The 27,825-nt window shown below is 41.8% G+C and overlaps 1 protein-coding gene across 1 annotated transcript in view; it reads right to left on the reverse strand.

Annotated features, from left to right (window-relative positions):
- LOC126195404 (long-chain fatty acid transport protein 1-like) overlaps positions 1-27,825 on the reverse strand; it is a 170,650-nt gene that overhangs the window by 26,845 nt on the left and 115,980 nt on the right. The window contains exons 5-8 of the mRNA XM_049933996.1: positions 23,756-23,957; positions 23,311-23,503; positions 9,396-9,539; positions 9,181-9,318 (exon numbers count right to left, since the gene is read on the reverse strand). Coding sequence (XP_049789953.1) covers positions 9,181-9,318; positions 9,396-9,539; positions 23,311-23,503; positions 23,756-23,957 — 677 coding nt within the window. The remainder of the gene's footprint in view (positions 1-9,180; positions 9,319-9,395; positions 9,540-23,310; positions 23,504-23,755; positions 23,958-27,825) is intronic.

Below are 27,825 nucleotides of genomic sequence, written 5' to 3' on the forward strand. Positions count from 1 at the left end.
ACAGAATGGCTCACAAATCTCTGTGCCATAGTGTGTGTAGAAAATCTACATATACCTACATCTATTCCCATACCTTGAACGATTACTATTTTTACAAGTAAATGCCGTTATTGAGCAAACTAGTATGTAGAGTGAGCATGCATTCTAACAAGATGATCCTCAGATAGGTAGGTAGTAGATACGCTTTTCATTCTATAGAACCATCATATGAACATCCTCCAAGATTTAATACATGCCAATAAAAATTATTATACCTACATTTTTTTTTCTTTTCTAAGAGATGGGTACTCAAATCACAAATAAAGTGGCAATTGCAGCCAAGGTCACTGCAGGGGGGGGGGGGGGGGGGGGGGGGGAGAGAGAGAGAGAGAGAGAGAGAGAGAGAGAGAGAGAGAGAGAACAAACAACAAAAAAGCAAAGGTAACATGTCTATGCCATTTACTAACCCAGTACCCAAAGAAATCAGCAGTTTCCTATGCAAAAATGGCATGAAATGTGCTTTACTCCTGGCTATAGAGATATAATGTCTGTTGTTATGTAATGTTAAAGATATTTGGGTCTCAAAAAATCAGGTGCATGCCACATTCTGTTCCACTGTGGCATGTTACATATGCAGCAGTACAATAAGACCAACTTTCAGGACAGATTCTCTTAGCTGCTGGTGAATTTTCTGAGTTGAATTGCTTGAGTTACATGAATCTTTTTCATCCTTGATGTTTCATCCACAGATTTGTGCTGAACATTTTAAGAGGTGCTTCCGGTTCTGCTGAATCTTGCTGACTTGCAATGAGAAAGATCAGAAATTTGAGAGATCCTGGACTATGATTAAGCAGACTCGAAAATTCACCAGCAGCTAAGACTAGCATTCTGGCACAGGCTCAGATCTGCTGGGACACTATAATTAAGACATCTATCAAAACAAGAATATCAGAAAACCAAGATGGAATAGATTGATTTCAGCAGAGATTCAGATCTAGCACTAAAATGTAGCTTACCATCTGGTTCTAACAATGGAGCCACGCGGGGTAGCCGTGCAGCCTAAGGTGCCTTGCCAAGGTTTACGTGGCTACTCCCATTGAAGGTTCAAGTCCTCCCTCGGGCATGGGTGTGTGTGTTGTCCTTGGTGTATGTTAGCTTAAGTTAGATTAAGTAGCGTGTAAGCCTAGGGACCGATGACCTCAGAAGTTTGGTACCATAGGAACTTACCACAAATTTCCAAAATTTCTAACAATGGAAAATCCTGAATGCAGCGAAAAGTGTGAAAAGGGTAGATGGTAATCACCATACAGAAAAGGCATTGAATGGTAGACAACTGAAACACTACTTCTAGATATTACTAGCTCCTTCATCATAACCATCACACACACGGCCCCTGTCACCACCGTGCGCTAAGGCCTGACAGTGACTGCATCTGAGATTTCTTGGGGGTGGGCAGTGGGTATACAGAAGAGGCATGGGGTGGGTAGGGCGTGGAATAGTGGAGTTGGGAGGGGGTAGGAGAAGATGCTAGTGCTACCTGCAGGAGTGTCTATTGGAATGATGGGAACAGGATAGTGTAGTAGACTGCCAAGAGCAGCATCAGAGGCTGTTCTGGGAAGAGTGGAGGAGGCAGGGATAGGGCAGGAGCAGGAAAAGGCGAGAGGAGAGAAGTTGAGAGGGCAAAGGAGGTGCATGTGTGCTGGAGGTATAGAAGGCCTGTGTAGGGCTGGAGCAGGAGTGAGGAAGGGGCTAGACGGTAGGAGAACTGGGACAGGTGAAGGTTGAAGCCAGGGGGTTACAGGAACTAAGGATATACTGCAGCAAGAGTTCTCACCTTTGTAATTCAAGAAAGCTGAAGTTGATGGGAGGAATCCAGATGGCAAAGGCTGTGAAGCAGTTGTTGAGATCAAGCATCTCATGTTTGGTGGTGTAATTTGGTAGATCACATGGCTGTTTTCACACATGACCTGGCCTTTGGCCAGATATGAGATGTGTGACATGACTAGAATAGGTAGTAGCTGGAAGATATGTGTGGGGGGGGGGGGTGGCTGGCTATTGCAGGGATACAAGTCAAGGGGCAAGGGGTTCGAATAGGGACGGACAAAGATATTATGTAGGTTGGGTGGGTAATGGACTGCCACTGAGGTAGGGAGTGGATAGAATAGTGAGCAGGTTATTTCTCATTTCAAGGGCACAATGAGATGTATTCGACAACCTGACAGAGAATGTGATTCAGTTGCTCCACTGTTGGGTGGTACTGAGTCATGATGAGGGTGCTCCTTTGTGGCCAGACAGTGGGTATATGGGACATGGTAGATGACTGGGGAGACAAGACATGGGATACCTCTTTCTGGACAAGTTGAGAAGGGAACTTTCAGACTGTGATAGCCTCAGTGAGACTTGACATATTTGGAGAGGGACTGCTCATCACTACAGATATGATCATGGGTGGCTAGATGGCATGGGAGGGACTTTTTGGTGTGGACTGCTATCAAAGTGCAGGTATTGTTACTAGTATTTAAGTTTTATGTGGATGGAGAAACTGATGTAGTCATCCTTGAGGGGAGGTCAACTTCAAATAAGATGGCTTGTTGAGCTGAGGATGACCGGGTGAAGCAAATGGTGGAGAACTTTTGAGGTTCTCTGGGAATGTGGATAGAGTGTCCTCATCGTTAATCCAGATCTTGAAGAAGTCATCAGTGAATCATAACTAGGTGAGGCGTTTGTGATTCTAGGTGGTTAAGAAGAATTCCTCTAGGTGGCCCATGAATAGATTGACGTAGGATGGTGCCATGTGGGTGTACATTGCTGTGCCACAAACGTGTTTGTAGGTGATGCCTTCAAAGGAGAATTAATTGTGAGTGATGGTAGAGTTGTTTATGGTGACCAGGAAAGTTGCTGTAGATCTGGAGTCATTTGGGAAGGTGGTATTCCTAACATCAAGGCCATGAGCACTGGGAATGTTAGTGCAGAGGGAGATAGCATCCACAGTGATGAGCATATGCCAGGTGGTAAAGCAACAAGAACTATGGAAATTGGTAGAGGAAATGGTGTCTTTTTTATAGGAGGGTACACACTCAGGGGAGAGGTCCTGGATTGGAGCCAGGTATATGAGGAGAGACTGAATATGTTGCTAGACAGGCAGGATCACTGAAGCAGAGCTTGTAGGTGGACATATTTGACAACTGGCAGAGTCACTCCATCAGGTAGTTATAGCAGGTCATAATTGCAGTGGTGGAGCTTTTATTGGGAGGTAGGACTTAAGGGCAGAATCAGTTTCTAGATAGTGAATTGTGGTTATTTTTGTGTATTTGATGTTTCCATATTGAGGGATGTAGGTCCACCAAATAACATTCTTTCATAAGTCTATTGCCAACATAAACCTCTCCCTCCACTCCATCCCCACCTCGCCTCTCCTCACCGTCTTGTATTCTACATGCTTCATAAAGTACTATCGAGAGTCAGGACCACTGCCTCTACAGTCATCAGGATAGCATTGTGCGGAATGCAGTGGTGAGGATCTGTCAAACACTCAAAGGTGTTAATGAGACATGCCTCTCAGATTGCAGCTCTGCTTCCAAATATGGCATAACTATGTTCCATTTGCATGGACCAAGGAACATCAGTTGACTTTTGATCAACTGAAATGGGTGCTGTTTACCAAAACATGCCTCATACATATTGATCTGGCTAAACCAGTGGTGTTTGTGGTTGATGCTTTTTTTAAGAGTCAGGCAAATTACAGTCAGGTTGAAAAAGAAGCTTTGGCGATCACTTTTACTGTAACCAAATTTCATCATCATCTCTACGGAATGAATTTCTACTTTGTCTCAGATCATAAGCCACTCACTTCTACCTTCCACCAAATTGAGCCTGTTCCAATGATGGGATTTATTGCTGTCAAACTACAACTATAAATCTTATACCACCATATGGCCCAACATACTGTCACCAATGTGTTGCCAAGGTTACCAGTGGACAAGAATGATCAGTTCAACTCCTCCAAAGCATTGTGTTGTTAGATAGATGCTCTGAATGCTCCTACAGTTTACAAATTTCCCAGGGACTTACGTTGCATAGCACAGGAAACAACTGCAAATGCAAATTTAAGCACTGTGCTGAATTACATGTGCACGTGGTGTCCAAGGAAAGTAAAAGATATTGTTCAGGTGGAAGTACATTGGTACCCTCAAGTCTTGTCAGTACAGGGTGGTGTTTTACTGTTACACACCCAGGATGACCAGGCCTGGGTCATCATCTCACACACCCTTCAGCAGGATGTTTGAAGGTTGTTGCATCAGGGACACTGGGGTATTGTAAGGACAAAGCAACTTATTTCATGCCATTGTTTTTGACCAGGGATGGACACTGTAATGGTACTTGAATTCCGTAACCATTACGGCACCTCACCTGAATCTCTCGATACCAGCAATATTCTACTGTGTTTTTGTAAAGTAGTTAACATGTTTCTGAGACAACATTCAGATTTGATTTGATTAATGTAGAGGTACTTTGATACATCGATATGTTTATATTGCAATGATATTATTCTTATGTGTATTCTTCCTTTTGATACATGATCTTTGTCGTACTTTTAACTCTGATTTTTGGGTGCGTAAGCGATTGTTAGTGAGTTAGAGTTGGATTTTGCAAAAGTCAAGTCTTGGACGTCATGTTGGAAAGACGCATATTGTAGCCAGTTTATAAAATGTGAACTTTAACAGTGACTGTGAGAAAGATGTTTTCAAGTATTTTTGTATTGTGAAGTGATGTTTGTGTGTCGTGTGATATTGCAACAAAAGCAATAAAAAGGAAGTGTAACTTAAATTCGGAGTGCTGATTTTTTTTTTTTTTTTTACATCACTATTGTGCTAACTTTGAAAGGTTTAATCTTAAAGAATGGTTTGTGTAGTGCATCTACAAAACTTTTGAATATAGCAGAATAAAACCTAGGTCTCTTTGCCTCCGAGCTTGGAATCATCACCACCTAGATTTTCGATGATTGAGCCATGATTTTACAATGAGACCAGTGTGGGAAACACGAAAAGATGAGTGCCTAGTTTATTCATTATTACATGAAATGACTTTATTGACTGTGCTCTAATGACACCTGCCACATAATAACTTTGTTGTTGCCCGAAAATGCAGTATTTACCAGCGTGAGCAACACCACAATCATTAAATTTTGACCTTTGTTGTGGTAGGGTTGTTAGAACACCCAGATTGAAGACATGATGTCTTGCTGCGTTGCTTGAATGGAGCAACAGGTGGCTCTACCTCAATGCTTTTCTGACTGGCCACACCTGAGAGGCCCATGGAAATGCATCCACATTGACTTTGCTGGACCTTTCTAGAACACACGATAGCTTGTTGTAGTGGACGCCTTCAGTCATTTTCCCTTTGTGGTTCCAATGAACTATACGACATCGGACAGTACTATCAGAACACTTACTTCAATTTTTTGCATTGAGGGCTTGTCAGAAATGTTAGTGTCTGATAATTGACCACAGTTCACCTCACACGAATTTGAACTATTTTACATGGCCAATAGTACTGAACATGTGACCACAGCACCATTCCATCCACAGTCAGATGGTGAAGCTAAACATTTTGTGCAAACATTCAAGGGGCAGATGAGGAAACTCCATAGAATTCACTCATGGCAGCAGGCCTTGCAACTGTTCCTGTCCACCTACCATGTGATGCCTTGAGATGGACCTTCCCTGGCTGAACTTGTGCATGGCTGCTGGCATCACACCCTGCTTCATCTGCTACACCCACCAATGAGGAGTACCGGTCTGTACAAAGATTCTCATTTTCAGGTCCAGGATGCAGTACTTTACAGGACCTTCCAGCCTGGACAGCAATGGCAACAGGGGACCATTTTGCATGTTCTTGGTTTCTTCCCCTACAGGGTCACTGCTCAAAATACACTGGAACCAGCTTCACCATCAGACTCCGTGATCCTGCTGCTGCATTTTGTTTTACAGATTCGGCACACAGTCCAAAGCCAGGGTCATGGCCATCTGCAGTGGACCAGATGGCATTCCAGCAGGAGGCACTTCCTGTAAAGGTGGACGCACCCTCATCACCAATGCCCGTTATCACAGCAGCTCGTGTTGCCATGGGTGATGCCTCTGCACCCTGCTGCCTTTCTCTTCAAGGGAGTGGGGGGTCCTCCAACATTCAAGACTCTGGTCCTGGACACAGGCACGCACCTTTTCCATGGTTTGCCAGGTGTTCATGGAGGAGGGGTGGGGGGCCCTCAGGGTGAATGGCGGGGCATGGACGGGAGCATGTCCCCAACTTCAGTCTCAGTTCCCGTCCCATCTGGTGCACCTGCACAAAGACCTCCCCCTTGCCGTCGGTTCGCACCGCAACCATATGAGACTATGGCTATGAGATTTTGGGGGAGGAGTGGGGTGTTGTAAGCACAGCACACACCACCAGGCAGCACCAAAAGCATTAATAGATAAACAGTGATGGCACTGCCAGAGAAGTGATACGCACTGGTGCCACTGCACAGCAGCCAGTTCCAGGTCAGCTCAACTACCAAGAAGACTGCCTTTACTTATGTTTTGTGCCATGTCATCTGCTTCTATTGAGTCCACACCTGCCCATCTTTAGTGAACATTCTAGTGGGACAAGAACTGTTTGCTATATAGCCTTAGCTTCTGGAATAGTAGTTGAACTTCAGAACCTATTCAGTGAGCCAATTTGTACAAAACTGAGTATTCATCAATATATGTGCGAGTTCTTATCACTAATCATTATCTGTTTTTCAGTGTTCTCCTCATGCTCCTCTCACCGTGTTTCCTTCAGCACATTGTAAATAGTTGAGGGTGACGACGAATAAAGTCTCCTTTGTGGTTGTATCAAAGTATGATACAACACTTATCTCAATGGATTTCCCCATTTGTAGCTCTTATCTTCACTATGATGAACCCCCCAACTGTGTCTGGCCCACTTACATACTTTTGTTACCACGTCAAATGCCTGCAACACCACCAGGTGGCATCCATCATCGTGGTGCGCAATGGTCATAATGTTTTGGCTTGTCAGTGTCCATCCATCTGAGTGAACGAACATCCCGTGTGCATGTTGCTCATTACAGTCCTTTCTTTGTCTCTTTAGTCATAGCATTCCATACTACATATGACAACATCACTTGTGGGAAAGAATCCACTGCTCCATTAAATGGCTTAACACATCCCATATGAATAACTGAAAGTTTCATCATCATCATCAGTATCAATGTTGACAGCAATGCCATTTCTACCATTTGGTGCAGTGTGTCATATCAAGTTAGGAATGTCATTGTTTTGCAGTTAGGTGTGCATGGGTTCATTACGAAAACCCATTGATCAACCCTGTGTTGTGGCAATTTCCCCCACATGAAAGCTTGTACATTCCTAACTTTTCAGCCTCCCATCCATTTGTTTCTCTACAACCTCCATGACCTGCCACCCTAAGGTCATGTGCCTGTTTCAAAACTTTGTCCTGGAATGCTGCAGGTGCTACCGCACATAGTCCACTCTTGGCATTCTGCCCAGTAAGCCATAATGCATCACAAACTGTGGCTGTGACCTGAATGCGTGATAGTCAGCGTCAGCTGGATGTACCCTTTTCCGCTCAGCAATGCTCTTGCCCTGTGCTTACAGAACTGCAGTTTTCCTGCTAAAACTGTTGGCATTAATATGCTTTTTCCCCTGGTTTGTGCACCATCTTAAAATGTGATGATGTCCTCAAAACCTTCTCCACCATTTACTTCATGTGGTCCTCCTCGACAAGCCCAACATGCCACCTTCATTGATGTCGACCTCCACCTCAAGGATGGCTACCTCAGTACCTCCACCTACATCAGACCTACTAACCAGCAACAATACCTGGATTTGGAGAGCTGCCACCCATTCCATGCCACAAAGTCAATTCCATACCATCTAGCCACCCATGATCATGTGATGAGCAATCCCTTCCATACCACCTACCCACCATCGTCATTACATCTGCAGTGATGAGCAGACTCTCTCCAGAGTATAGCAAGGGTGTCACTGAAGTTTTCACAGAATGAAATTACCCACCTCACACAGATATTACATACTTTGTCTCCCTAGTCCCTAACATCCCCCACATACCCACTGTCCAGTCACAAAGGAGCATCCTCCCCCCCCCCCCCCCTCATGACTCAATATCACCCAAGTCTGTAGCAACTGAATGACATCCTCCAATAGGGTTTTGGGTACCTTCCATTGTGCTCTGGAATGAGAAATATCTTCCCTGCCCACTTACAGTGGTATCCTACCACCCACCCAACCTATGCAACCCCTTCTCCCAACTGTTTGTCTCCCCTAGCTCATGTCCCTGCAACACTTCTAGATGTAAGACCAGTCTCAAGTCTCCTCTCACTACCACATAGTCCAGTCCTGTCACAGGCATCTGGACACCTGTGAAAGCAGGCATATGACCCACCAAATTAGCTGCAACCACTGTGTCACATTCTACATGGGCATGACTACTAAGAAGCTGTCTGCATGAGTGGCCACTGCTAACTGTAGTTAAGAGACAGATGGATCACCTAATTGCTGAGCAAGCCACCCAACATGATGTGTCTGCCTTTGCTGACTGCTTCACAGCCTGTGCCATCTGGATTCTTCCCAACGGCACCAATTTTTCTGAACTGTGAAAATGAGAACTTTCCCTGTATTATATCCTTTTATTCCCCTAACTCTCTGGTCTCAAATTTTGCTTGACTTTAACCTCCACCTGCCTACCCCTCTCCATAGGTGCCCTGTACCACTAGCTTGCCTGCATAGTCCTTCCCCCTTCTCTACTTTTCTCCTCTCCCTTTTCCCTGCCTACCTCCCCCAGCCCCTCCCCACCTTCTGAAGACACCCAGCTCAATCTCTGAAATATTGTGCATGAACCAAAAATTATTAACTCATCTGGACACCCAAAATCATATCATTTACCAGTTGTGCTGAGAAAAATTTCAAAGATCACAATTAAAATGTTGCATAAGTATCCTTAGGCTTAAATTTTCAGTGAATCTTTAAAGGACATGCTCCAACCTTAAGATATTGTTTCACTCTTTTCATTCCTCCTATTATTTAATGGTGACAGAATCCATCTATAGTATGTGTTATCAATACGCTAGTGTTTTTTTTAAATGTAAATAAGCCCTAAACATTATTTTAAACATACCTGAGTTGAATGCTTTATCACCTTTTGAGAAAACATCATCAATTATTTTCTTCTCTGTAGACTTTGGGTCAGAATAACCACTGAAGCTATTGACTACCTTCTTTTGGTCAATTTTACCAATAAGGACACCAGGTTCACCTGTACAGAAAATGCTCTGCAATTCTGTCTGAAATATGATGAGGTAAAATAATTTTTGATAACAAGCTGTTTGTTACCTGGTTTACACGGAATACAATAGCCATTTTTATCCCTGAGAGGCTCTTCTGTTTCTTCATCTATTCTAATTAGTGATACTGGGTAAAGAAACCAAGCATACCTGGGGATAAAACCAACAGCTCCTTCAGTATTGTCTGTGTTAACTGAAAAGAGAAGTACAGAAACCTTATTTAATTCAAGTTTTGGATTATTTAGTCGACATACATTATGAAATTGCGTTCACACACACAAGCTTTTTATTTCACATCATTGGTAGTCAAGCGTATGTATATTATATTTATGACAGAAAAGGTCTATGTACATACCAGGCGAGAAAATAGTATGCTGAAGCAGGTATGACATCCACATAAATTTGAGAATACAACTGAATTTTATAGTCTACAGTTGCTTCATCACTATAAAGAAAAAACAAAAAAGAAACAAAAAAACTTGTCCTGGAGAATTATTATAGTTTGATATTCATACATATTTTTTAAATTTATTTGTTGTCAGTCCCACTTAATCTCTTCATAGACATGTCTCTTCCATCGTAAGTAGAATGGATATGATAACATGTTTAGCTACATATTTTTCATTGTTAACAATATTTTGTATGGCCAGGTTCAACATCAGTGACTGGAACAAGTCCTTGTAAATGATTTCAAGCAAAATTTATGGATTAGCACAGTGCATTTGCAGTTTTTAAATGCCCAAGTTCTACCTATAGGTTTGCTTCTTGTTTTTTAGACAGTACTGCACAGCTTCAATATAATGAAAGATGTTCACTTTCAGAATACCGTTAAGCAACATATTGGTGTCCCTAAATTAATTTCTTTGACTGCATACTACATTTGCAGTTCATACATTAATTTAATTGCATACGACATCAAGTGGATATCAACATAAAGAATAGACTTCATGGGTGTGAGGGCAAATCTAGAACTACATTAGTTGGCAGAATCAAAGATTGTAAGCTGCTTACGTGTGTGACACTAATGGTGGTCTGTTGTGTAAGTGTTTACTGTATGTTTATTTCACTAAGAAGACTCATGTTTATTTCTAGAAATCCAATTACTCCAGTAATATGCAGAAGTAGCTTTTTTTCTGCTTTATGGGCAGTCTCAAATTCCTGGCACTTTCAGAAAGATCTTCACACCAAAGCCTACAAAAGAATAAAAATTCTATGAGGAAATTACATTACTACCTTTTGTACAGATATACAAGGTGCTCTAAAATTCCTCTTACAAATTCTAGGAGTTGTGGAAGGACTGAGTAGATAATATTTTAAACTGGAAACCAAGTTCAGAAGCATACTATTTCCATGCTACAGCCATTTGAGAAAATGTTGATATCACAATCACTTTTACAAGTAATTTGTTAGGTGTGACCCAGTACATCACCTGTTTTACAATTCCACTCATTAATAAACAAAGGAACAAAAAGGAAACTTCATCAAATTTCACAAACACTGTTGTTTACAGTTAACCATTTTTGACCTTTTCAAACGAGGGTTAGCATTCTGATCCACTACAAGAAGGTTCGATGTGGCGATCAATAAGTTCGGTGCACACATTGTACCTACAAATGGTGATGTGGTACACAAGTTCTATCACACCTGGTGCAGTATGGCTTCTCGCAGTTTGGGTGAGCGGTGTCTCCTTTGAACACTACAGTCGTGACTGCTGATAGTGAAGGCAACCCTTTCTCAAAGTCATGGTGCAAGTGTTACAAAAAGGGTATGCAATTGACTCAACTCACTGTGGATAATAATCTTGATAAAGGCGATGAGCAGCTCTCTCATTACCATGAGCTTCACCATACACAAGGATCATGTCAGTGCATTCTGCAAATGTGTACTCAACCATGCTGCTCTAACACACACAGACATGTGAATGAGGCTCGTAAGAGGTCAAAGTGGTAGGATAGATATCAAATGATATCAGCTGATTCGATGTTACCACCCCCAGCCCCCCACCATGACTACCTTGTTGCATATCTACCTAGCAAAAGTGTTTTCAAACAGTTGTAGCATAAAAATGATAAGTTTTTAGGCATGAATTCCAATTCAAAGTATCGTCTACTCTATGCCCTCTACACATTTTAGAAGTAGGTGAGGCGAATTTCAGAGCACCCTGTATACATCTAACAGCCAATACGAAACTGGCTTCTACAGTTAGTTGCAAATGTCATAAAGAGTATGTTAGCATTTAGCCTTAAGAATGTGAAAATTCTCAATGTCTCTGCCTGGCATTTGGATATTAGCTTTCCATAAAATTCCTATTCATCACATTTCAGAATATATATTTTTATAAATTTTTTTGCACATTGCATGTTAGTTGAGAAGATTAAATCATAAAACATCAGGTGATGGAAATATAGAAAATATTCTTACAATGTATCTACTTGTCAATATTATGATTAAGTAAACCAAACTGTGCATTTTGAATAACTCACAAATATACTGAGTGTGTTTTATTTACACATATGTCAATAAATTCTGCAACCAGAGTTTCAATAAACAGATGCTCATTAATTTCTATAATGAAATGTAGACACCACTCCTGGATTGGGCCTTAGACCTGTTCTGACTGGCTGACTGCTGCCTACCAGATGGTACAAGGAGCCATCTATTATTGAGGAAAACAAGATCAGCAAGTTGCCAATCCCTCCTGCCATTATCATCAGTATATAAATTGTAATGGTGCTGCTTCTTTTTTATTCAAGCAGCTCCTCATATGGCCTTTCAAGGTGTAATGGACCTTATTCCAGACCTTCCTACCTCAGGAAAAAATTGAGAGCTACTGGGAACTGAACATGAATTCTTCCACACCAAAAGCAGCAGTACCAACCATTCAGTTATAAAGGTGGTTTATTTCTAAATGAAATACACTAGCTGTCCAAAAATAGCATAAACTCAGTCTACATTGTTATGGACACAGCATCATGTAAAATGCACAGATCACATGTCTGAAGCGTTCCAATTGCCTATTACACACATCAACATGTTTTATCCTCCATTCATTATGAATGGCTGTACAGTAACCTCTACCTTTCAGTATCTACCATGATGTTCCCTTCCACTTCCATAGTTTTTGTGGTTTCTTCATTTCTGATGTTGCTAATTTTGTGACTTCAGAATTTTGTCTCCAGTAATCCATTTCTGTGCATAGCAGTTTCTCTCTTTCTCTGTTTCTTATTTCACAAACTTGTCTCCCATATACACATATGCTTTCTACTGATGTTCTGTATATACTGTTTTTTTGTTTTATTTATGATCTTATTATCCAGAAAGGTTTAGTGTTTTTAACTGTCAAATAACACATTTCCCTTATCCACTTATTTTTATTATTTCCATTCTCAGGTATAATCAAAGATAGATATTTAGAACGCCATCATTATTTACTTCCCCCATGAACCATGGACCATGCCGTTGGTGGGGAGGCTTGCGTGCCTCAGCGATACAGATGGCCGTACCGTAGGTGCAACCACAATGGAGGGGTATCTGTTGAGAGGCCAGACAAACATGTGGTTCCTGAAGAGGGGCAGCAGCCTTTTCAGTAGTTGCAGGGGCAACAGTCTGGATGATTGCCTGATCTGGCCTTGTAACATTAACCAAACCGGCCTTGCTGTGCTGGTACTGCGAACGGCTGAAAGCAAGGGGAAACTACAGCCGTAATTTTTCCCGAGGACATGCAGCTTTACTGTATGATTAAATGATGATGGCGTCCTCTTGGGTAAAATATTCCGGAGGTAAAATAGTCCCCCCATTCGCATCTCCGGGCGGGGACTACTCAAGAGGACGTCGTTATCAAGAGAAAGAAAACTGGCATTCTACGGATCGGAGCGTGGAATGTCAGATCCCTTAATCGGGCAGGTAGGTTAGAAAATTTAAAAAGGGAAATGGATAGGTAAAAGTTAGATATAGTGGGGATTAGTGAAGTTCGGTGGCAGGAGGAACAAGACTTTTGGTCAGGTGATTACAGGTTTATAAATACAAAATGAAATAGGGGTAATGCAGGAGTAGGTTTAATAATGCATAAAAAATAGGAGTGCGGGTTAGCTACTACAAACAGCATAGTGAACGCATTATTGTGGCCAAGATAGACACAAAGCCCATGCCTACTACAGTAGTACAAGTTTATATGCCAACTAGCTCTGCAGATGATGAAGAAATTGATGAAATGTATGACGAGATAAAAGAAATTATTCAGGTAGTGAAGGGAGACGAAAATTTAATAGCCATGGGTGACTGGAATTAGTCAGTAGGAAAAAGGAGAGAAGGAAACATAGTAGGTGAATATGGATTGGGGGGAAGAAATGAAAGAGGAAGCCGCCTTGTAGAATTTTGCACAGAGTATGACTTAATCATAGCTAACACTTGGTTCAAGAATCATAAAAGAAGGTTGTATACCTGGAAGATTCCTGGAGATACTAAAAGGTATCAGATAGATTATATAATGGTAAGGCAGACATTTAGGAACCAGGTTTTAAATTGTAAGACATTTCCAGGGGCAGATGTGGATTCTGACCACAATCTATTGGTTATGAACTGCAGATTGAAACTGAAGAAACTGCAAAAAGGTGGGAATTTAAGGAGATGGGACCTGGATAAACTGAAAGAACCAGAGGTTGTAGAGAGTTTCAGGGAGAGCATAAGGGAACAATTGACAGGAATGGGGCAAAGAAATACAGTAGAAGAAGAATGGGTAGCTCTGAGGGATGAAGTAGTGAAGGCAGCAGAGGATCAAGTAGGAAAAAAGACGAGGGCTAATAGAAATCCTTGGGTAACAGAAGATATATTGAATTTAATTGATGAAAGGAGAAAATATAAAAATGCAGTAAATGAAGCAGGCAAAAAGGAATACAAACGTCTCAAAAATGAGATCGACAGGAAGTGCAAAATGGCGAAGCAGGGATGGCTAGAGGACAAATGTAAGGATGTAGAGGCTTGTCTCACTAGGGGTAAGATAGATACTGCCTACAGGAAAATTAAAGAGACCTTTGGAGAGAAGAGAACCACTTGTATGAATATCAAGAGCTCAGATGGCAACCCAGTTCTAAGCAAAGAAGGGAAGGCAGAAAGGTGGAAGGAGTATATAGAGGGTTTATACAAGGGCGATGTGCTTGTGGACAATATTATGGAAATGGAAGAGGATGTAGATGAAGATGAAATGGGAGATAAGATACTGCGTGAAGAGTTTGACAGAGCACTGAAAGACCTGAATCGAAACAAGGCCCCGGGAGTAGACAACATTCCATTAGAACTACTGATGGCCTTGGGAGAGCCAGTCATGACAAAACTCTACCATCTGGTGAGCAAGATGTATGAGACAGGCGAAATACCCTCAGACTTCAAGAAGAATATAATAATTCCAATCCCAAAGAAAGCAGGTGTTGACAGATGTGAAAATTACCGAACTATCAGTTTAATAAGTCACAGCTGCAAAATACTAACGCGAATTCTTTACAGACGAATGGAAAAACTAGTAGAAGCGGACCTCGGGGAAGATCAGTTTGGATTCCGTAGAAATGTTGGAACACGTGAGGCAATACTAACCTTATGACTTATCTTAGAAGAAAGATTAAGAAAAGGCAAACCTACGTTTCTAGCATTTGTAGACTTAGAGAAAGCTATTGACAACGTTAACTGGAATACTCTCTTTCAAATTCTGAAGGTGGCAGGGGTAAAATACAAGGAGCGAAAGGCTATTTACAATTTGTACAGAAACCAGATGGCAGTTATAAGAGTCGAGGGGCATCAAAGGGAAGCAGTGGTTGGGAAAGGAGTGAGACAGGGTTGTAGCCTCTCCCCGATGTTATTCAATCTGTATATTGAGCAAGCAGTAAAGGAAACAAAAGAAAAATTCGGAGTAGGTATTAAAATCCATGGAGAAGAAATAAAAACTTTGAGGTTCGCCGATGACATTGTAATTCTGTCAGAGACAGCAAAGGACTTGGAAGAGCAGTTGAACGGAATGGATGGTGTCTTGAAGGGAGGATATAAGATGAACATCAACAAAAGCAAAACGAGGATAATGGAATGTAGTCGAATTACGTCGGGTGATGTTGAGGGTATTAGATGAAGAAATGAGACACTTAAAAGTAGTAAAGGAGTTTTGCTATTTGGGGAGCAAAATAACTGATGATGGTTGAAGTAGAGAGGATATAAAATGTAGACTGCCAATGGCAAAGAAAGCGTTTCTGAAGAAGTGAAATTTGTTAACATCGAGTATAGATTTAAGTGTCAGGAAGTCATTTCTGAAAGTATTTGTATGGAGTGTAGCCATGTATGGAAGTGAAACATGGACGGTAAATATTTTGAACAAGAAGAGAATAGAAGCTTTCGAAATGTGGTGCTACAGAAGAATGCTGAAGATTAGATGGGTAGATCACATAACTAATGAGGAGGTGTTGAATAGGATTGGGGAGAAGAGAAGTTTGTGGCACAACTTGACTAGAAGATGGGATCGGTTGGTAGGACATGTTTTGAGGCATCAAGGGATCACAAATTTAGCATTGGAGGGCAGTGTGTTGGGTAAAAATCGTAGAGGGAGACCAAGAGATGAATACACTAAGCAGATTCAGAAGGATGTAGGTTGCAGTAGGTACTGGGAGATGAAGAAGCTTGCACAGGATAGAGTAGCATGGAGAGCTGCATCAAACCAGTCTCAGGACTGAAGACCACAACAACAACAACATCATCATTATTTAATAACAATATAATTTGTGTGTTAAATCTTCACCCCAATCTAGAACACTAACAATTATTTTTAATCCATGTGAAAAAAATTACAAAATTGCCTGCTGCTGCTTTTTATTTCTGTTTCTGGGAATATTTCAGTATGCAAGTTTTATGATTATTTCTTGTCTTTCAGTGTGAAGGAAACTATGTGATGTAAAAAAAAACCTGGAGATTCATCCTGTTTCAGTATTGTAATAATGCTATGACTTTTATCACAGATTAATCAGGTTGCCTTTCTTGCATCAATTTTTGTTGCATGTGTGGCAATCATAGACCACCAGAATTGAGTGGTGAAGCAGTGTGCTACCTCTGAACTACCAAAATCCTTGACTATTCAAACTAGTGCCACCATTGCGGTTTGTTCTTCAGCCTTCTTCTGGCACTTGGCATGTGATGGTGTACTTTGTTAATAAAGACAGAGTTAATATAGAAAGTTGTGTTTCTGGTTTTTAATACGGAAGTTAATATGGCACTGCTTCCCCATAGTGGTAACTCCAGACTTTTTCAATATGACTGTGTACCTATTTTTGCTATAGTCATTTTGCATTATTAATGCACCATTAAGTACTAATGAAACTCCACATGGTGTGTAATCCAGAAGTGGCTATGTGTTTGTCTACAGTCTCTTTCACCAATGAACAGCCAGGGTTCAGACATTGACAGTTCTGAATGCATATTCATGCCTGTGTGCTCCCGTGCTGGCATAACATAACCTAACCAGTACCGTCCATGAGCTGTGGCGCACACAGACTGCCCCATGTCTACATGTGCGGCAGTTCCCAGACTTTGTACCACACCTGAAACAAGAACTACCTTTGCTATAGTGCCACATAATATTTGAAGGGAACACATTTCCTGCCAGCTTGTCACATGAGCATGTACTTTGGCCCGACTCGCATGTCGTGTTCCCGCATCAACAACCTGCGGCTGCGTTTGCACCAACCACGATGCCTGCGCCTACCACCTTTTCTCCCATGCCTCCAGTGCTCTGTGTGTCATGTGGACACACGTTTATTTGTGCTGCATTACAGACAGATCGTATGCCAGTTTCTGGGTCCCTGTCCCCCCACCACCACCACCACCACCACCACCACCACCACCACTATCTTCCAACGATGGTACAGCAGCCACCTCTCGGGTGGCTTCCAAAGCTTCCACAACTTCAAAAGGACAACCTTAAACCATGGTTCATGCTGGTGGATAACATCCTGGACATCCACGGCATGTCGGGAGTCTGCGCACACTTCATCTGTTTGATGAGCCATGTACACAATGAGCCAGATGTGGTCAGAGACCTATTGCTAATGCCACCAAATCAGCAAAAATACGTAACCACAAGAACAGAAGCCACCCACTCTATTATTCATGGAGTTCTTTAGGGGCCATACACCAGTGCAACTTTGGTGCCACTTAAGAGCTCAGATCGGCATGGCCGAACTCCCCGCCTTGTACTCTGGTCGTTGTGGCTCTTGAAATTGTCGTCAGATCTTCAGCTACATCTGTTGGCTGGAAGAAACACTGCACCTGGTGGACAAGGCATACAGCATCAGTAAACAAATGCCAGTGCATGTCGCCCTGTTTTTTTGGGTATGCCAGAAATTGGTAGCACTGCGCCATCCCCAACCCTTGCGTTTCATTGGCCGGCAGGCAGAGGTTGGGCATGCAGCATGCAACAGCAGCTGAAGGTGCCACCTGGTGGCCAGACCACCGTACTTGCTGCCACTTCTCACCCAGCTACCACGGCCACCCCTACGCCACAACACAATTCCCCACCCACACCGCCAGCTTACCGGGCCAGGCACCGTACGTAGCATAACCACTATGTTGATACTAAATTACGTTTGGAGACACTGCACATTCTTGTAGCACACCAAACAACTACCCAAACGTGAATTATGAGTCTGAGCAGCTGCCATGGCTCACACCAACACTTTAGGGTGCCGACCACAACCTCGCCCAACCATTCTTGCCACCCATCATGCCGGCAAACTATACATCTATGACAGAATCAGCACACTGTTCCCTCATAGACACGGGCACCGACACTAGTGTCGTTCCCAGTTCGAGCGCTCTGCCTGTGCTCTTGCTATTTGCTATACCACACCAGGCAATTCTGCAGCTCATGTCCATGGCTTGGCCAAACTTCAACCATATCTCTCGTTTGCTTTACGCTGTACCTGGATGTTCTGCATTGCAGATGTCGACTGCTCCATTATTGGCACAGATCTTTTACACTACTTAGGGTTCTTACCAGATCTCGAAGCAGCAGCCCTCTTGCACCACGCTACCATCAGACAGACACCAGGGGTCTTTGCTACCACCCTACCACACACTGTGATGCCCTATCTGGTACTGCAATCAAATGTGTCTGCCTCTCTGCACAGCTCACCATTGTCCTGGCCTGCCTAACATCTCAGCATCATGAGACCATCAACCTTCACGCTCAGAACATGTGTCTTCAACAGCTGATCGCCGCTGCATTAGCTGACCTGACACATACACACTCGAGGCAGCAGAGTATGCGGCCACACTGTGGGAACATGACCGTGCTGATACCATCATGGCACATACATTGCAGACACAATTGCAGTGACGCCTACTCTCACAGATCAGTGACATTCCAGCCTCTAGTGTCATGAGTGTTCCATGTCTACCCTCATTGTTGTTGTTCAAGGCATCCCATTGGTGGTAGGTACTATTATTGACGGTACTTGCCACTGATTGAACACCGTGGAAAGTCCCCAGTGCACCACAATGTTTGATGCCTTAACATCACAAAATTGCAGCACACAAAAGCCACAGTACAAGAACTGCTAGACTCCAGTTTTGTTCACCCATCCAACAGTAATTGGTCCTCACCAATCCACTTAGTTCCTAATAACAACGGTTTATTTCGTTTGTGTGGTGACTATCAACAACTGAATGCCCATACCAACCATACAGGATTTCGCTCAATACCTCCACAGTGTGTGGTATTCAGTGTGATAGATCATTGGAAAATGTACCACCAGATCCCAATTCGTAAGGGTGACATCCCAAAGACTGCAATAGTCACCCCTTTCAGACTGAGTGCTTCTGCATGTTGTATGACGTAAAGAACGCTGCACGGACCTGGCAACATTTTATTGATTCCATACTGTACTTGCTCCCGTACTGTTATGCATATCTAGGTGACATAATTATTTCATCAGCTACCTCTAAGGAGCACAAACAACATCTGTCAAGAGCCCTTAACATACCTGCCGAGAACGGGGTCATGATCAATGATGATAAATGGCAGTTGTGAGCTGATAGTGTGACATTCATAGGCTATACTGTCTCCTCGGAAGGGGTCTGCCCCACATTGGAAAGAGTTGCCATTATCCATGACCTTCCTCTGCCTGAGACTTAACACAATCTACACTGTTTCTTAGGCATGTTAAACATTTTCAAGGGACACATCCTGCGCACTGCATCCGTGCAAGCACTGTTGACTGATGCATTTGTGGGAAGAACACTTCCGGACTTTGCATGGTCCCTTGGTGTGGTGACATGCAATGCATGTTTGACATGTTAAAATCTGCACTTGCGATTGCTGTCGTTCTCGCACACCAGGGTCTCCGATGTTCCAATATCGATCACGGCGGACGTGAGTGACACAGCTATTGGCGCCCTGCTTCTTCAGCAGGTCAAGGGTTTACACGCAACCACTTTGTTTCTTCTCACAAAAGTTGTCTGCCTCCCAGCGTAAATGGTCCACTTTTGACTGACAGCTTATTGCCATTTACAAAGCAGTTTGATATTTCCACAAGGACATTCAGGATAGGTCAGTGACTATATAATGGACCACAAGCCATTGGCCGATGCATTATGTAACCCCACAGTTGACCTCCCTCCCCGATGCTTCTGACATATGGACCTAATACAACAATTCACCATCGATGTCTGTTACATCAAGGGCGTGGAAAACACCATCACCGAATACGTGCCTCAAGTTGGTACGATTTCGTTCTCTTGGGACTCTGACAAACTAATGGCCCAGCAACAGACAGATGTCATACAGCAGTTACTGCACAGCGAGTATACCTCGCTCACAATTGAGCCTTGTCGAATTCCGAGTTCTTCCCTACGAGTCATCTGTGACATTTCCAAAGGCACAACTCCCCCCCCCCCCCCCCCCCCGATCCCGCTTCCATGTGACCCCTCACTCCCAGCACTCCTAATGAGCCGAGCTCTCATTTAGGCTCTGATAGTGAGTATGACAATGCATGTAATGCTAGTGCTTCATGTCCTCCACCCAGCTCGGAGATTGCATCTGAAGGATTCCCCTCACCTTATCCCCACCCCAATGACTCCACTGACTTGCCGACAACACCTGCATTGCCGCCTTCCACATTGACATGACATCCTTTCCCATCAAGGACCTCTCCCTGCGGCTATGCGACGGCACACTGTTCATCCTGCATGCCCCTCCATGCACACTGGACAACTCGAGCACCCACATCATGCTCCTTAACACGTTTGCAATTCCTCCAGATGCAAGGAGACAGCCATCACCACCTCAGTTGATGATGATGGCCACCCCTCTATTCGCTTGCCACTCATGGTGCACCATGCCTCTGCATCACCAAGCTGCCTGATGCTGGTTCGGCCGCCCGCTTCGCGCACCGATAAGGCAATGACACTTCATCATTAACAGGCTCTACACTTACAGGGGCATCTTCAGACATGACCACAGACCAAGTGCCATGCCAACCTACATCACTATCTCTCCCTGTGCTCTGCACTAGGCAAGGGGGGGGGGGGGGGGGCGGCTCTGTAACAGTCATCGACCACCAGAATCTGGTGTCGATGCAGTGTACTACCTATGAACTACCAAAATATTTGACTGTTCAAACTAGTGCTGCCACTGTGGTTTGTTCTTCAATCTTCTTCGGGCACTTGGCATGTGTACAGTGTTTGGGTTTTTAATATGGCCATTGTGTGACCTGTTCACCATACGTGCACTATTTCTTGAACAATTGTTATTTCATTAGTATTTATACTAGTTTCTCCATAACTTGAAAGCTGGTTATTATTTTATGAATTACTTGAAAATCAAATGTTGCAAACATTTATATACTTTACTACTACACGATTGTGTGTCAAATTGATAATTTGCTTTATTAGAAATGCAGCCTACAGCAGAACAGAGATAACAGCAGAAACAGACGGACTGTAAATTCAAAATTGTTAAGGCTTTCATGGCCATTTGTCGACAAACTGCCTATTTGCTTCTGTCTTAGGTTCTTCAGATGAACGTTGGCCGAAGAACCCGAGACAGAAGCAAATAGGCAGTTTGTCGGACTGTAAATTATTCATCATCATCTAGAGATGCTTGCGTAAGAGTGAAGTATCTTAGTACATTTACTCTTTATTGATATTTGTGAGAAATAATAAGTCTCTGTTAATGAACTGCAATACAAATGACAATGATAGGTACAAAAATGATTTCTGCATTGACTCAGGATCCCAGTCTAGAACACAAAGATGAATTATATGAATTGCTGAATTGGCATTTTGCACCTGTTTGAATGAATAGTCATCATATAAGGCTTGTTGACAGCCAGCTGAATATGACAATGCACATAATATCTGGCACAATCAGATCTACCACAGTTTATTGGCCTCCACTGTTAACCAACATAATTGCTTCCTGATCTACGCAGATGTACTGGCCTATGAGGGAATTCCACAAGATATCCAGGAATTCTAACCTACCCGTGCATAGTGACCTGCTCCATTTAAATCGTAAAGAGACTGAAATCGTCCCTCCCAACTCTGTGCAATGCTGCTGACAGGGTTGCTAAGGGTTTCAAACCCCCTTGAAGAATGGAAATTTTGGTGGGAAGCAGTGACAGATGTGCGCCTGCATATCATCATCTCAGGTGCTAAACTTCCAGGTGGATTGGACCTATCACGCAAGACCTGGACTACCATTAACAGAATCTGTACAAGCCATGGCTGATGCAGGGATGCTGTCCTTAAGTGGAAGAAGCTGCCTAATCCAGCCTGTGACTGCAGTTCTCCATACCAGACTGTTCACCACATTGTCAGTGAATGCAGGATTTGAGCCTATCACGGTGCCAAAGAGGCCTTCCTGCTATCAAATCTAGATGCAGTGTGCTGGATTGATGGACTGGATATTCAGTTGTAAAGCCAAACCTAAATTTCTTGTGTGTAAATATGTATATGTAATTTAATTTTATGATATGCCTGTATTAGCCATGTGCTAAATAAATAATATTAAGAATTATTTAGTCTTGTGGTGGGGAATTGTGTCTAATAATAACGTGGGTTGTTGGAGGACACCAGATATAAAAACAAAATTTAATTATTGTATGTTATAAACCACCCTTTGTATAAATGATCTGCCTGTCTGTTTCGTGGTTGCACCTACGTCGATTGCAATTGAGCAGAGTTGAACTGCAGATGACTATTGTAACATAAAAAGCAGCATCACTTTCAAAATAGAAACTTTTCTATTAGTTATATACCATGATTGCAAATTTTTAACTGTGAAGAGAGAACACAAGCTGTTGTTGACAAATAACATAGCACGAGTAGTATTAATAGTAGTTGGTTGTTATGGAGGCCTACAGAAGCCGTTAACTGTAACAATCTCCAAGCTAAAGCACGTTTTGACTCATTACACATTTATAATGGTTCTTACTCAAGATAAGATCTATGTGGCATGAGGATGACTGAATATACAGTGATGGAAATTTCCAGGACAGACATGTCACTAACTTTTGAGCTACCATTCATTTTTTTCCAATTTAATTAGTGATCATGAGGGTGTATAATTAAACAGGGAAAAGAGTATAGTTTTTAAAGTTAGTAACATTCCTGTGCTGTTTCATGTATGTAGGCATCAGCTTCAGATGGGTGAATGCTTTCCCTTACTTTTGCTTGCATGTGAATGAATGAATTAATTCTGATGGCAAAACTGTGAGTTGTATGTGTACGTAATTTCTTATGTTTTTTTTTCTTTTCTTTTCTTTTTTTCTCCTTTTTTTTTTACTAGAGATTGTAGATTGTATTTGTCATCACTGATGTACAATGATGGTGCTTTGTGACACTTTTGCATTTTTGATTCTGTAGACTGAAAATTATTTGTAATAGTGCCATTTTACTATTAAAATTCATCAAATATGATTGTGATAGCTACTAACTTAAATTAGAGTTTCCTTCTGTAGCACCATAGAATTCACCAATTTGTGAGATCCCAAATCTTTCTGCAAACTTCTTCCATATTTGTGGCCTCAGGCCATTTCCAAATGCAAGGCGAACTTTATGTTGCTTGTCCTCTGGTTTCTCTGGGACAGAAAGCAGATACCGACACATTTCCCCAATATACTGAGAAACCTGAAAAGTGACACATTTATGTCATAAAGGCACAAGTTTTTCTAACAGTACATCAGATATAAGAAATTTGATGTATGTACTTAAAATACATTCAATGAATTCTAAAATTTTACTAATTTAAAAAGTGTGTTGTTATAATATTTGAAATATTACTTGCTGTTCGGTATATGGATGATGTATCAACCAACAAAAATAAACTGGGTCATATATTAATTCAGAATTTAATTTGGCTTTATAGTTTTGTTTACTTACCGTACAGTTGTATTTAATACAGTCAGACCAGTAATTACTGGCAGAGAATTTCCTTCGAATGACTACTGAGGTACCATACAACAGTGCCTGCCCAACTCCAAGTATACCACCAGCTGAGTGGTATACTGGCAATGGATCATAGACAATATCATCACTGGAGACTTGAAGCATGCTGTGGAGCCCTACAGCCATTAGCAGAAACCTGTGACATCAGTTTGCTGTTAACCTTGTTAAATAACAAAATAATCCATAATAGTAGTTTCAGAAATACAGAGAAAAATAGCTTTGTGGGAAAATCACCACAGCAGTACAAATACTGAGGCTATCAAATTGTGAAATGTGTTTCAAATGTCTACAATAAAAATGCAGCAAATGAAACAGACAAAAACGAGTGACAGGAAATGCAAAACGTCACAGCAGGAATGGCTAAAGGAGAAATGCAAAGCCATAGAAGCATGCATGATTATGGTATGATATATGCCACCTATAGGAAAATTAATGAAATCCATAAAGAAAAGAGTAGCACTTGTGTGAACAATAAGTGAGACCTTCAGGACAGGGATAGGGAATTGGAAGCAACCCTTGGACCATGTCAGACTTAAACACAGTGGTTCAGAAGTGGAAAGCACCTTAATACAATGTTTATTTAACAACTGTTTTTTTTTTAATGTTACACAGGTATACACTGATATGAATGCAACATAGTTCAGTGAAGTACTCTTGAACATCAAACTTAAGCCCCTTTGGAATCTTAACAATATGCAGCAAAACGATCAGCAAAGCTTGGAGTTACTGTATTAAAGCAAACTTTAACAAACACTAATAATTAAATATTGAAACCAAAATCCTTGCCTAAACTTGCATTAATCAAAACCTTTAAAAACATTCAACTACATAATTAAAACTTAAGGAAAGGAACATTATTAAATCTTAAAACTTTAACAAACACTATTAATTTTGAAAATGGTCAACGGAGCAAGTGTAGCATCCCATAAATTTGATTGAGATCTAGGCCATTGCCCCTTCATTGAATTATTTGTACAGTTAAGAATACCAAGATAGACAATTAATATTCAGTCGTAGGCTGTAGCCCTATTAACAAAAAATATTATTAACCTTGAAATTGGTCAGCAGAGTAATTGTAGCTGCCAGTTGATCTTAACCCAGACTCTGGGCACTGCTCCTTCTTGTGAGATTATTTACACAGTTATTATCTAAAAAAAGATGGTGTAACTTACCAAACAAAAGTGTTGGTATGTTGATAGAGACACTAACAAACACACACACAAAATTCAAGCTTTCACAACCCACGGTTGCTTCATTAGGAAAGAGGGACGGAGAGGGAAAAACTAAAGGATGTGGGTTTTAAGGGAGAGGGTAAGGAGTCATTCCAATCCCAGGAGCGGAAAGACTTACCTTAGGGGGAAAAAGGGACAAGTATACACTCGCGGGGGCGCGCGTGCCTACACACACACACACACACGCACACGCACACGCACAAGCAGACATATGTAAAGGCAAAGAGTTATATGTCTGCTTGAGCCTGTATATGTGCAGATGGGTATATATTTGTGTTTGTGTGTGTGTGTGTGTGTGTGTGTGTGTGTGTGTGTGTGTGTGTGTGTGTGGCGCGCACGCACACACGCGAGTGTATACCTGTCTCTTTTTCCCCCTAAGGTAAGTCTTTCTGCTCCCGGGACTGGAATGACTTCTTACCCTCTCCCTTAAAACCCACATCCTTTCGTCTTTCCCTCTCCTTACCTCTTTCCTGATGAAGCAACCGTGGGTTGCGAAAGCTTGAATTTTGTGTGTGTGTGTGTGTGTGTGTGTGTGTGTGTGTGTGTGTGTGTGTGTGTGTGTGTTTGTTAGTGTCTCTATCAACATACCAACACTTTCGTTTGGTAAGTTACACCACCTTTTTTTAGATATATTTTTCCCATGTGGAATGTTTCCCTCTATTATATTTACACAGTTAAATATACAAATGGACACAGATAGACAAGATTAATATTTGGGAAGAAGAGCAGTTACCAAAATATCATTAACCTTGAAATTGATCAGTGGGGCGAATATTGCTCCCACTTGAACTTAACCCAGACCTCAGGCTTTGTCCCTTTTGAGAAATTGTTTGTACAGTAAATATATAAAATATAGAGAAACACACAGAATTAATAAACATTAAACTTTTTTTCTAAAATCATACAGCCATCCAACTATTAAAACTTCTTAATCTGTGCCGTGATAAAAAACTAAGGATTTTTTCAGCAACTGTAGTATTATTTTTTCAGGCTATATTTCAGTTGTTATTTGCAACTGACAATTGAAATTTATCATTGGGGAAAAAAGTAAGTAATGGCTTTCAATGAGCTGTGCCCAGTCAAAACTCACCAGCTTCCAACCAAATTTAACAAACAATGCATAAGCAGAACAGGAAAATCAAGGGGATCAGAACTTGTTACAGAATAGACTTTACTACCCCGTTGCTGAGTGCATGCGTATGCAATTTGATGAGAGCTGTCAGAGCTGGGCAAAGACTTTCAGCAGTCTTAAGATAAATTTCCATAGCACCCATGGGATACAAGAGCCCCACCAGTACATAATACCCTGCCTGTTCTCTTGCACCAAACAAATTTGCACAGGATTCTACAACAGATGAAAGACACAGTTAAAGACTACGCACCCTTAATGTTCCCCGAGTGCATTTCAACATGGTTACCTTAGGTGAGCAAATAACTTCCACTAATAATTCCACCATGTGAACACAGAACTCCTGCCCCTTTTAAAACCAACACAAGAGAGCACATGGAGTATTGCAGAATTACAAGGAATCCACCAAGTAAATATAGTCTGACAGTCAGTAAACCAAGGAGCCTCAGTCTAAACAGACTGAATGAATAGGCTTATCAAAATCAGAAAGATGCCCATTGCACAAGTCCACAGGCACAGTCTGTCACTTCACTCCTGAACAGGCAGGCTGCAGTGTCCTGCCCATCCACAACCAAATAGACACAATATCGATCCATTCTAGAAGTGCTGCCTATTTGACAACACACACCCAGCGATCCAACATGTGGCCTCAGCTATACCAAAATGATTGCTGAAGAGATCAGTATAAATACCCCCTGTGTGCTGTGACTGACCTCACTTGCTTGATCTGTGATTGCTTAAGAACTTTCCACACCAGTACAAATGTATACCAACCAGCAAGAGGCTAAAATTTTTACATCAGTGATGTGCCGCTGGCAATTACGAATATGGCTGTATCAATAAAAGATCAGAAGACATTATTTAGCAAACAAGGGAAGGCTCGCAGGTGGGAGGATTATATAGAGAGCTTGTGCTATGGAAATGTGATTGAAGACAGTATTTCAGAAAGGGAAGAGGAAGTAGATTAAGATGAGATTGGGGATGTGATATTGTGAGAAGTATTTGACAGATATCTGAAAGACCAGGATAGAAGTAAAGCATCTGGAATGGAAGACATTCTCTTTGAATTATTGAGATCCATGAAAGAACATTCCACAGCAAAACTATTCTATGTGGTATGCAAGATATACACTGCCTGACAATAAAAGTGAAGCACCCAGAAGAAGAGGAAATGAAATGAACGTACATGGGTTGAGAAGGTATGTAATGTTATTTCTGTGATTACAATACAAGTCAAATTCACAAAGAATGTGGTAGTATGAGCCCACTTAATAGTATGACATTGTTCCCCTGTAAGCATGCACCAATTTGGTTGGGAAGTATGTCAAAGTAATTGTATCTTTTCCTTAGGTAAGCTGGCCCACAATTATTGTAACTGGTACTTGATATCCAAACTGATCCCACACATGTTCTGTTGGGGAGAGTTCCTCAGTGTCAAGCAGACAGCTCAAAGTGACACGTGCCATTTGTAGATGAACATTGTCCTATTGAAAAATGGCACAACAATACTGTTGCATGAGAGGTAACATGAAGCTATGACATACCGTTGTGCTGTCAGAGTTCTCTCAGTCACTGTTAGCTGTGACCTGAAGTCATACCAGATGGCTCCTCATTCCGTGACACCAGGAGTAGCAGAGTTGTGC

This window comes from Schistocerca nitens, chromosome 7 (assembly GCF_023898315.1).
Source record: "Schistocerca nitens isolate TAMUIC-IGC-003100 chromosome 7, iqSchNite1.1, whole genome shotgun sequence".
Lineage (NCBI taxonomy): Eukaryota > Metazoa > Arthropoda > Insecta > Orthoptera > Acrididae > Schistocerca > Schistocerca nitens.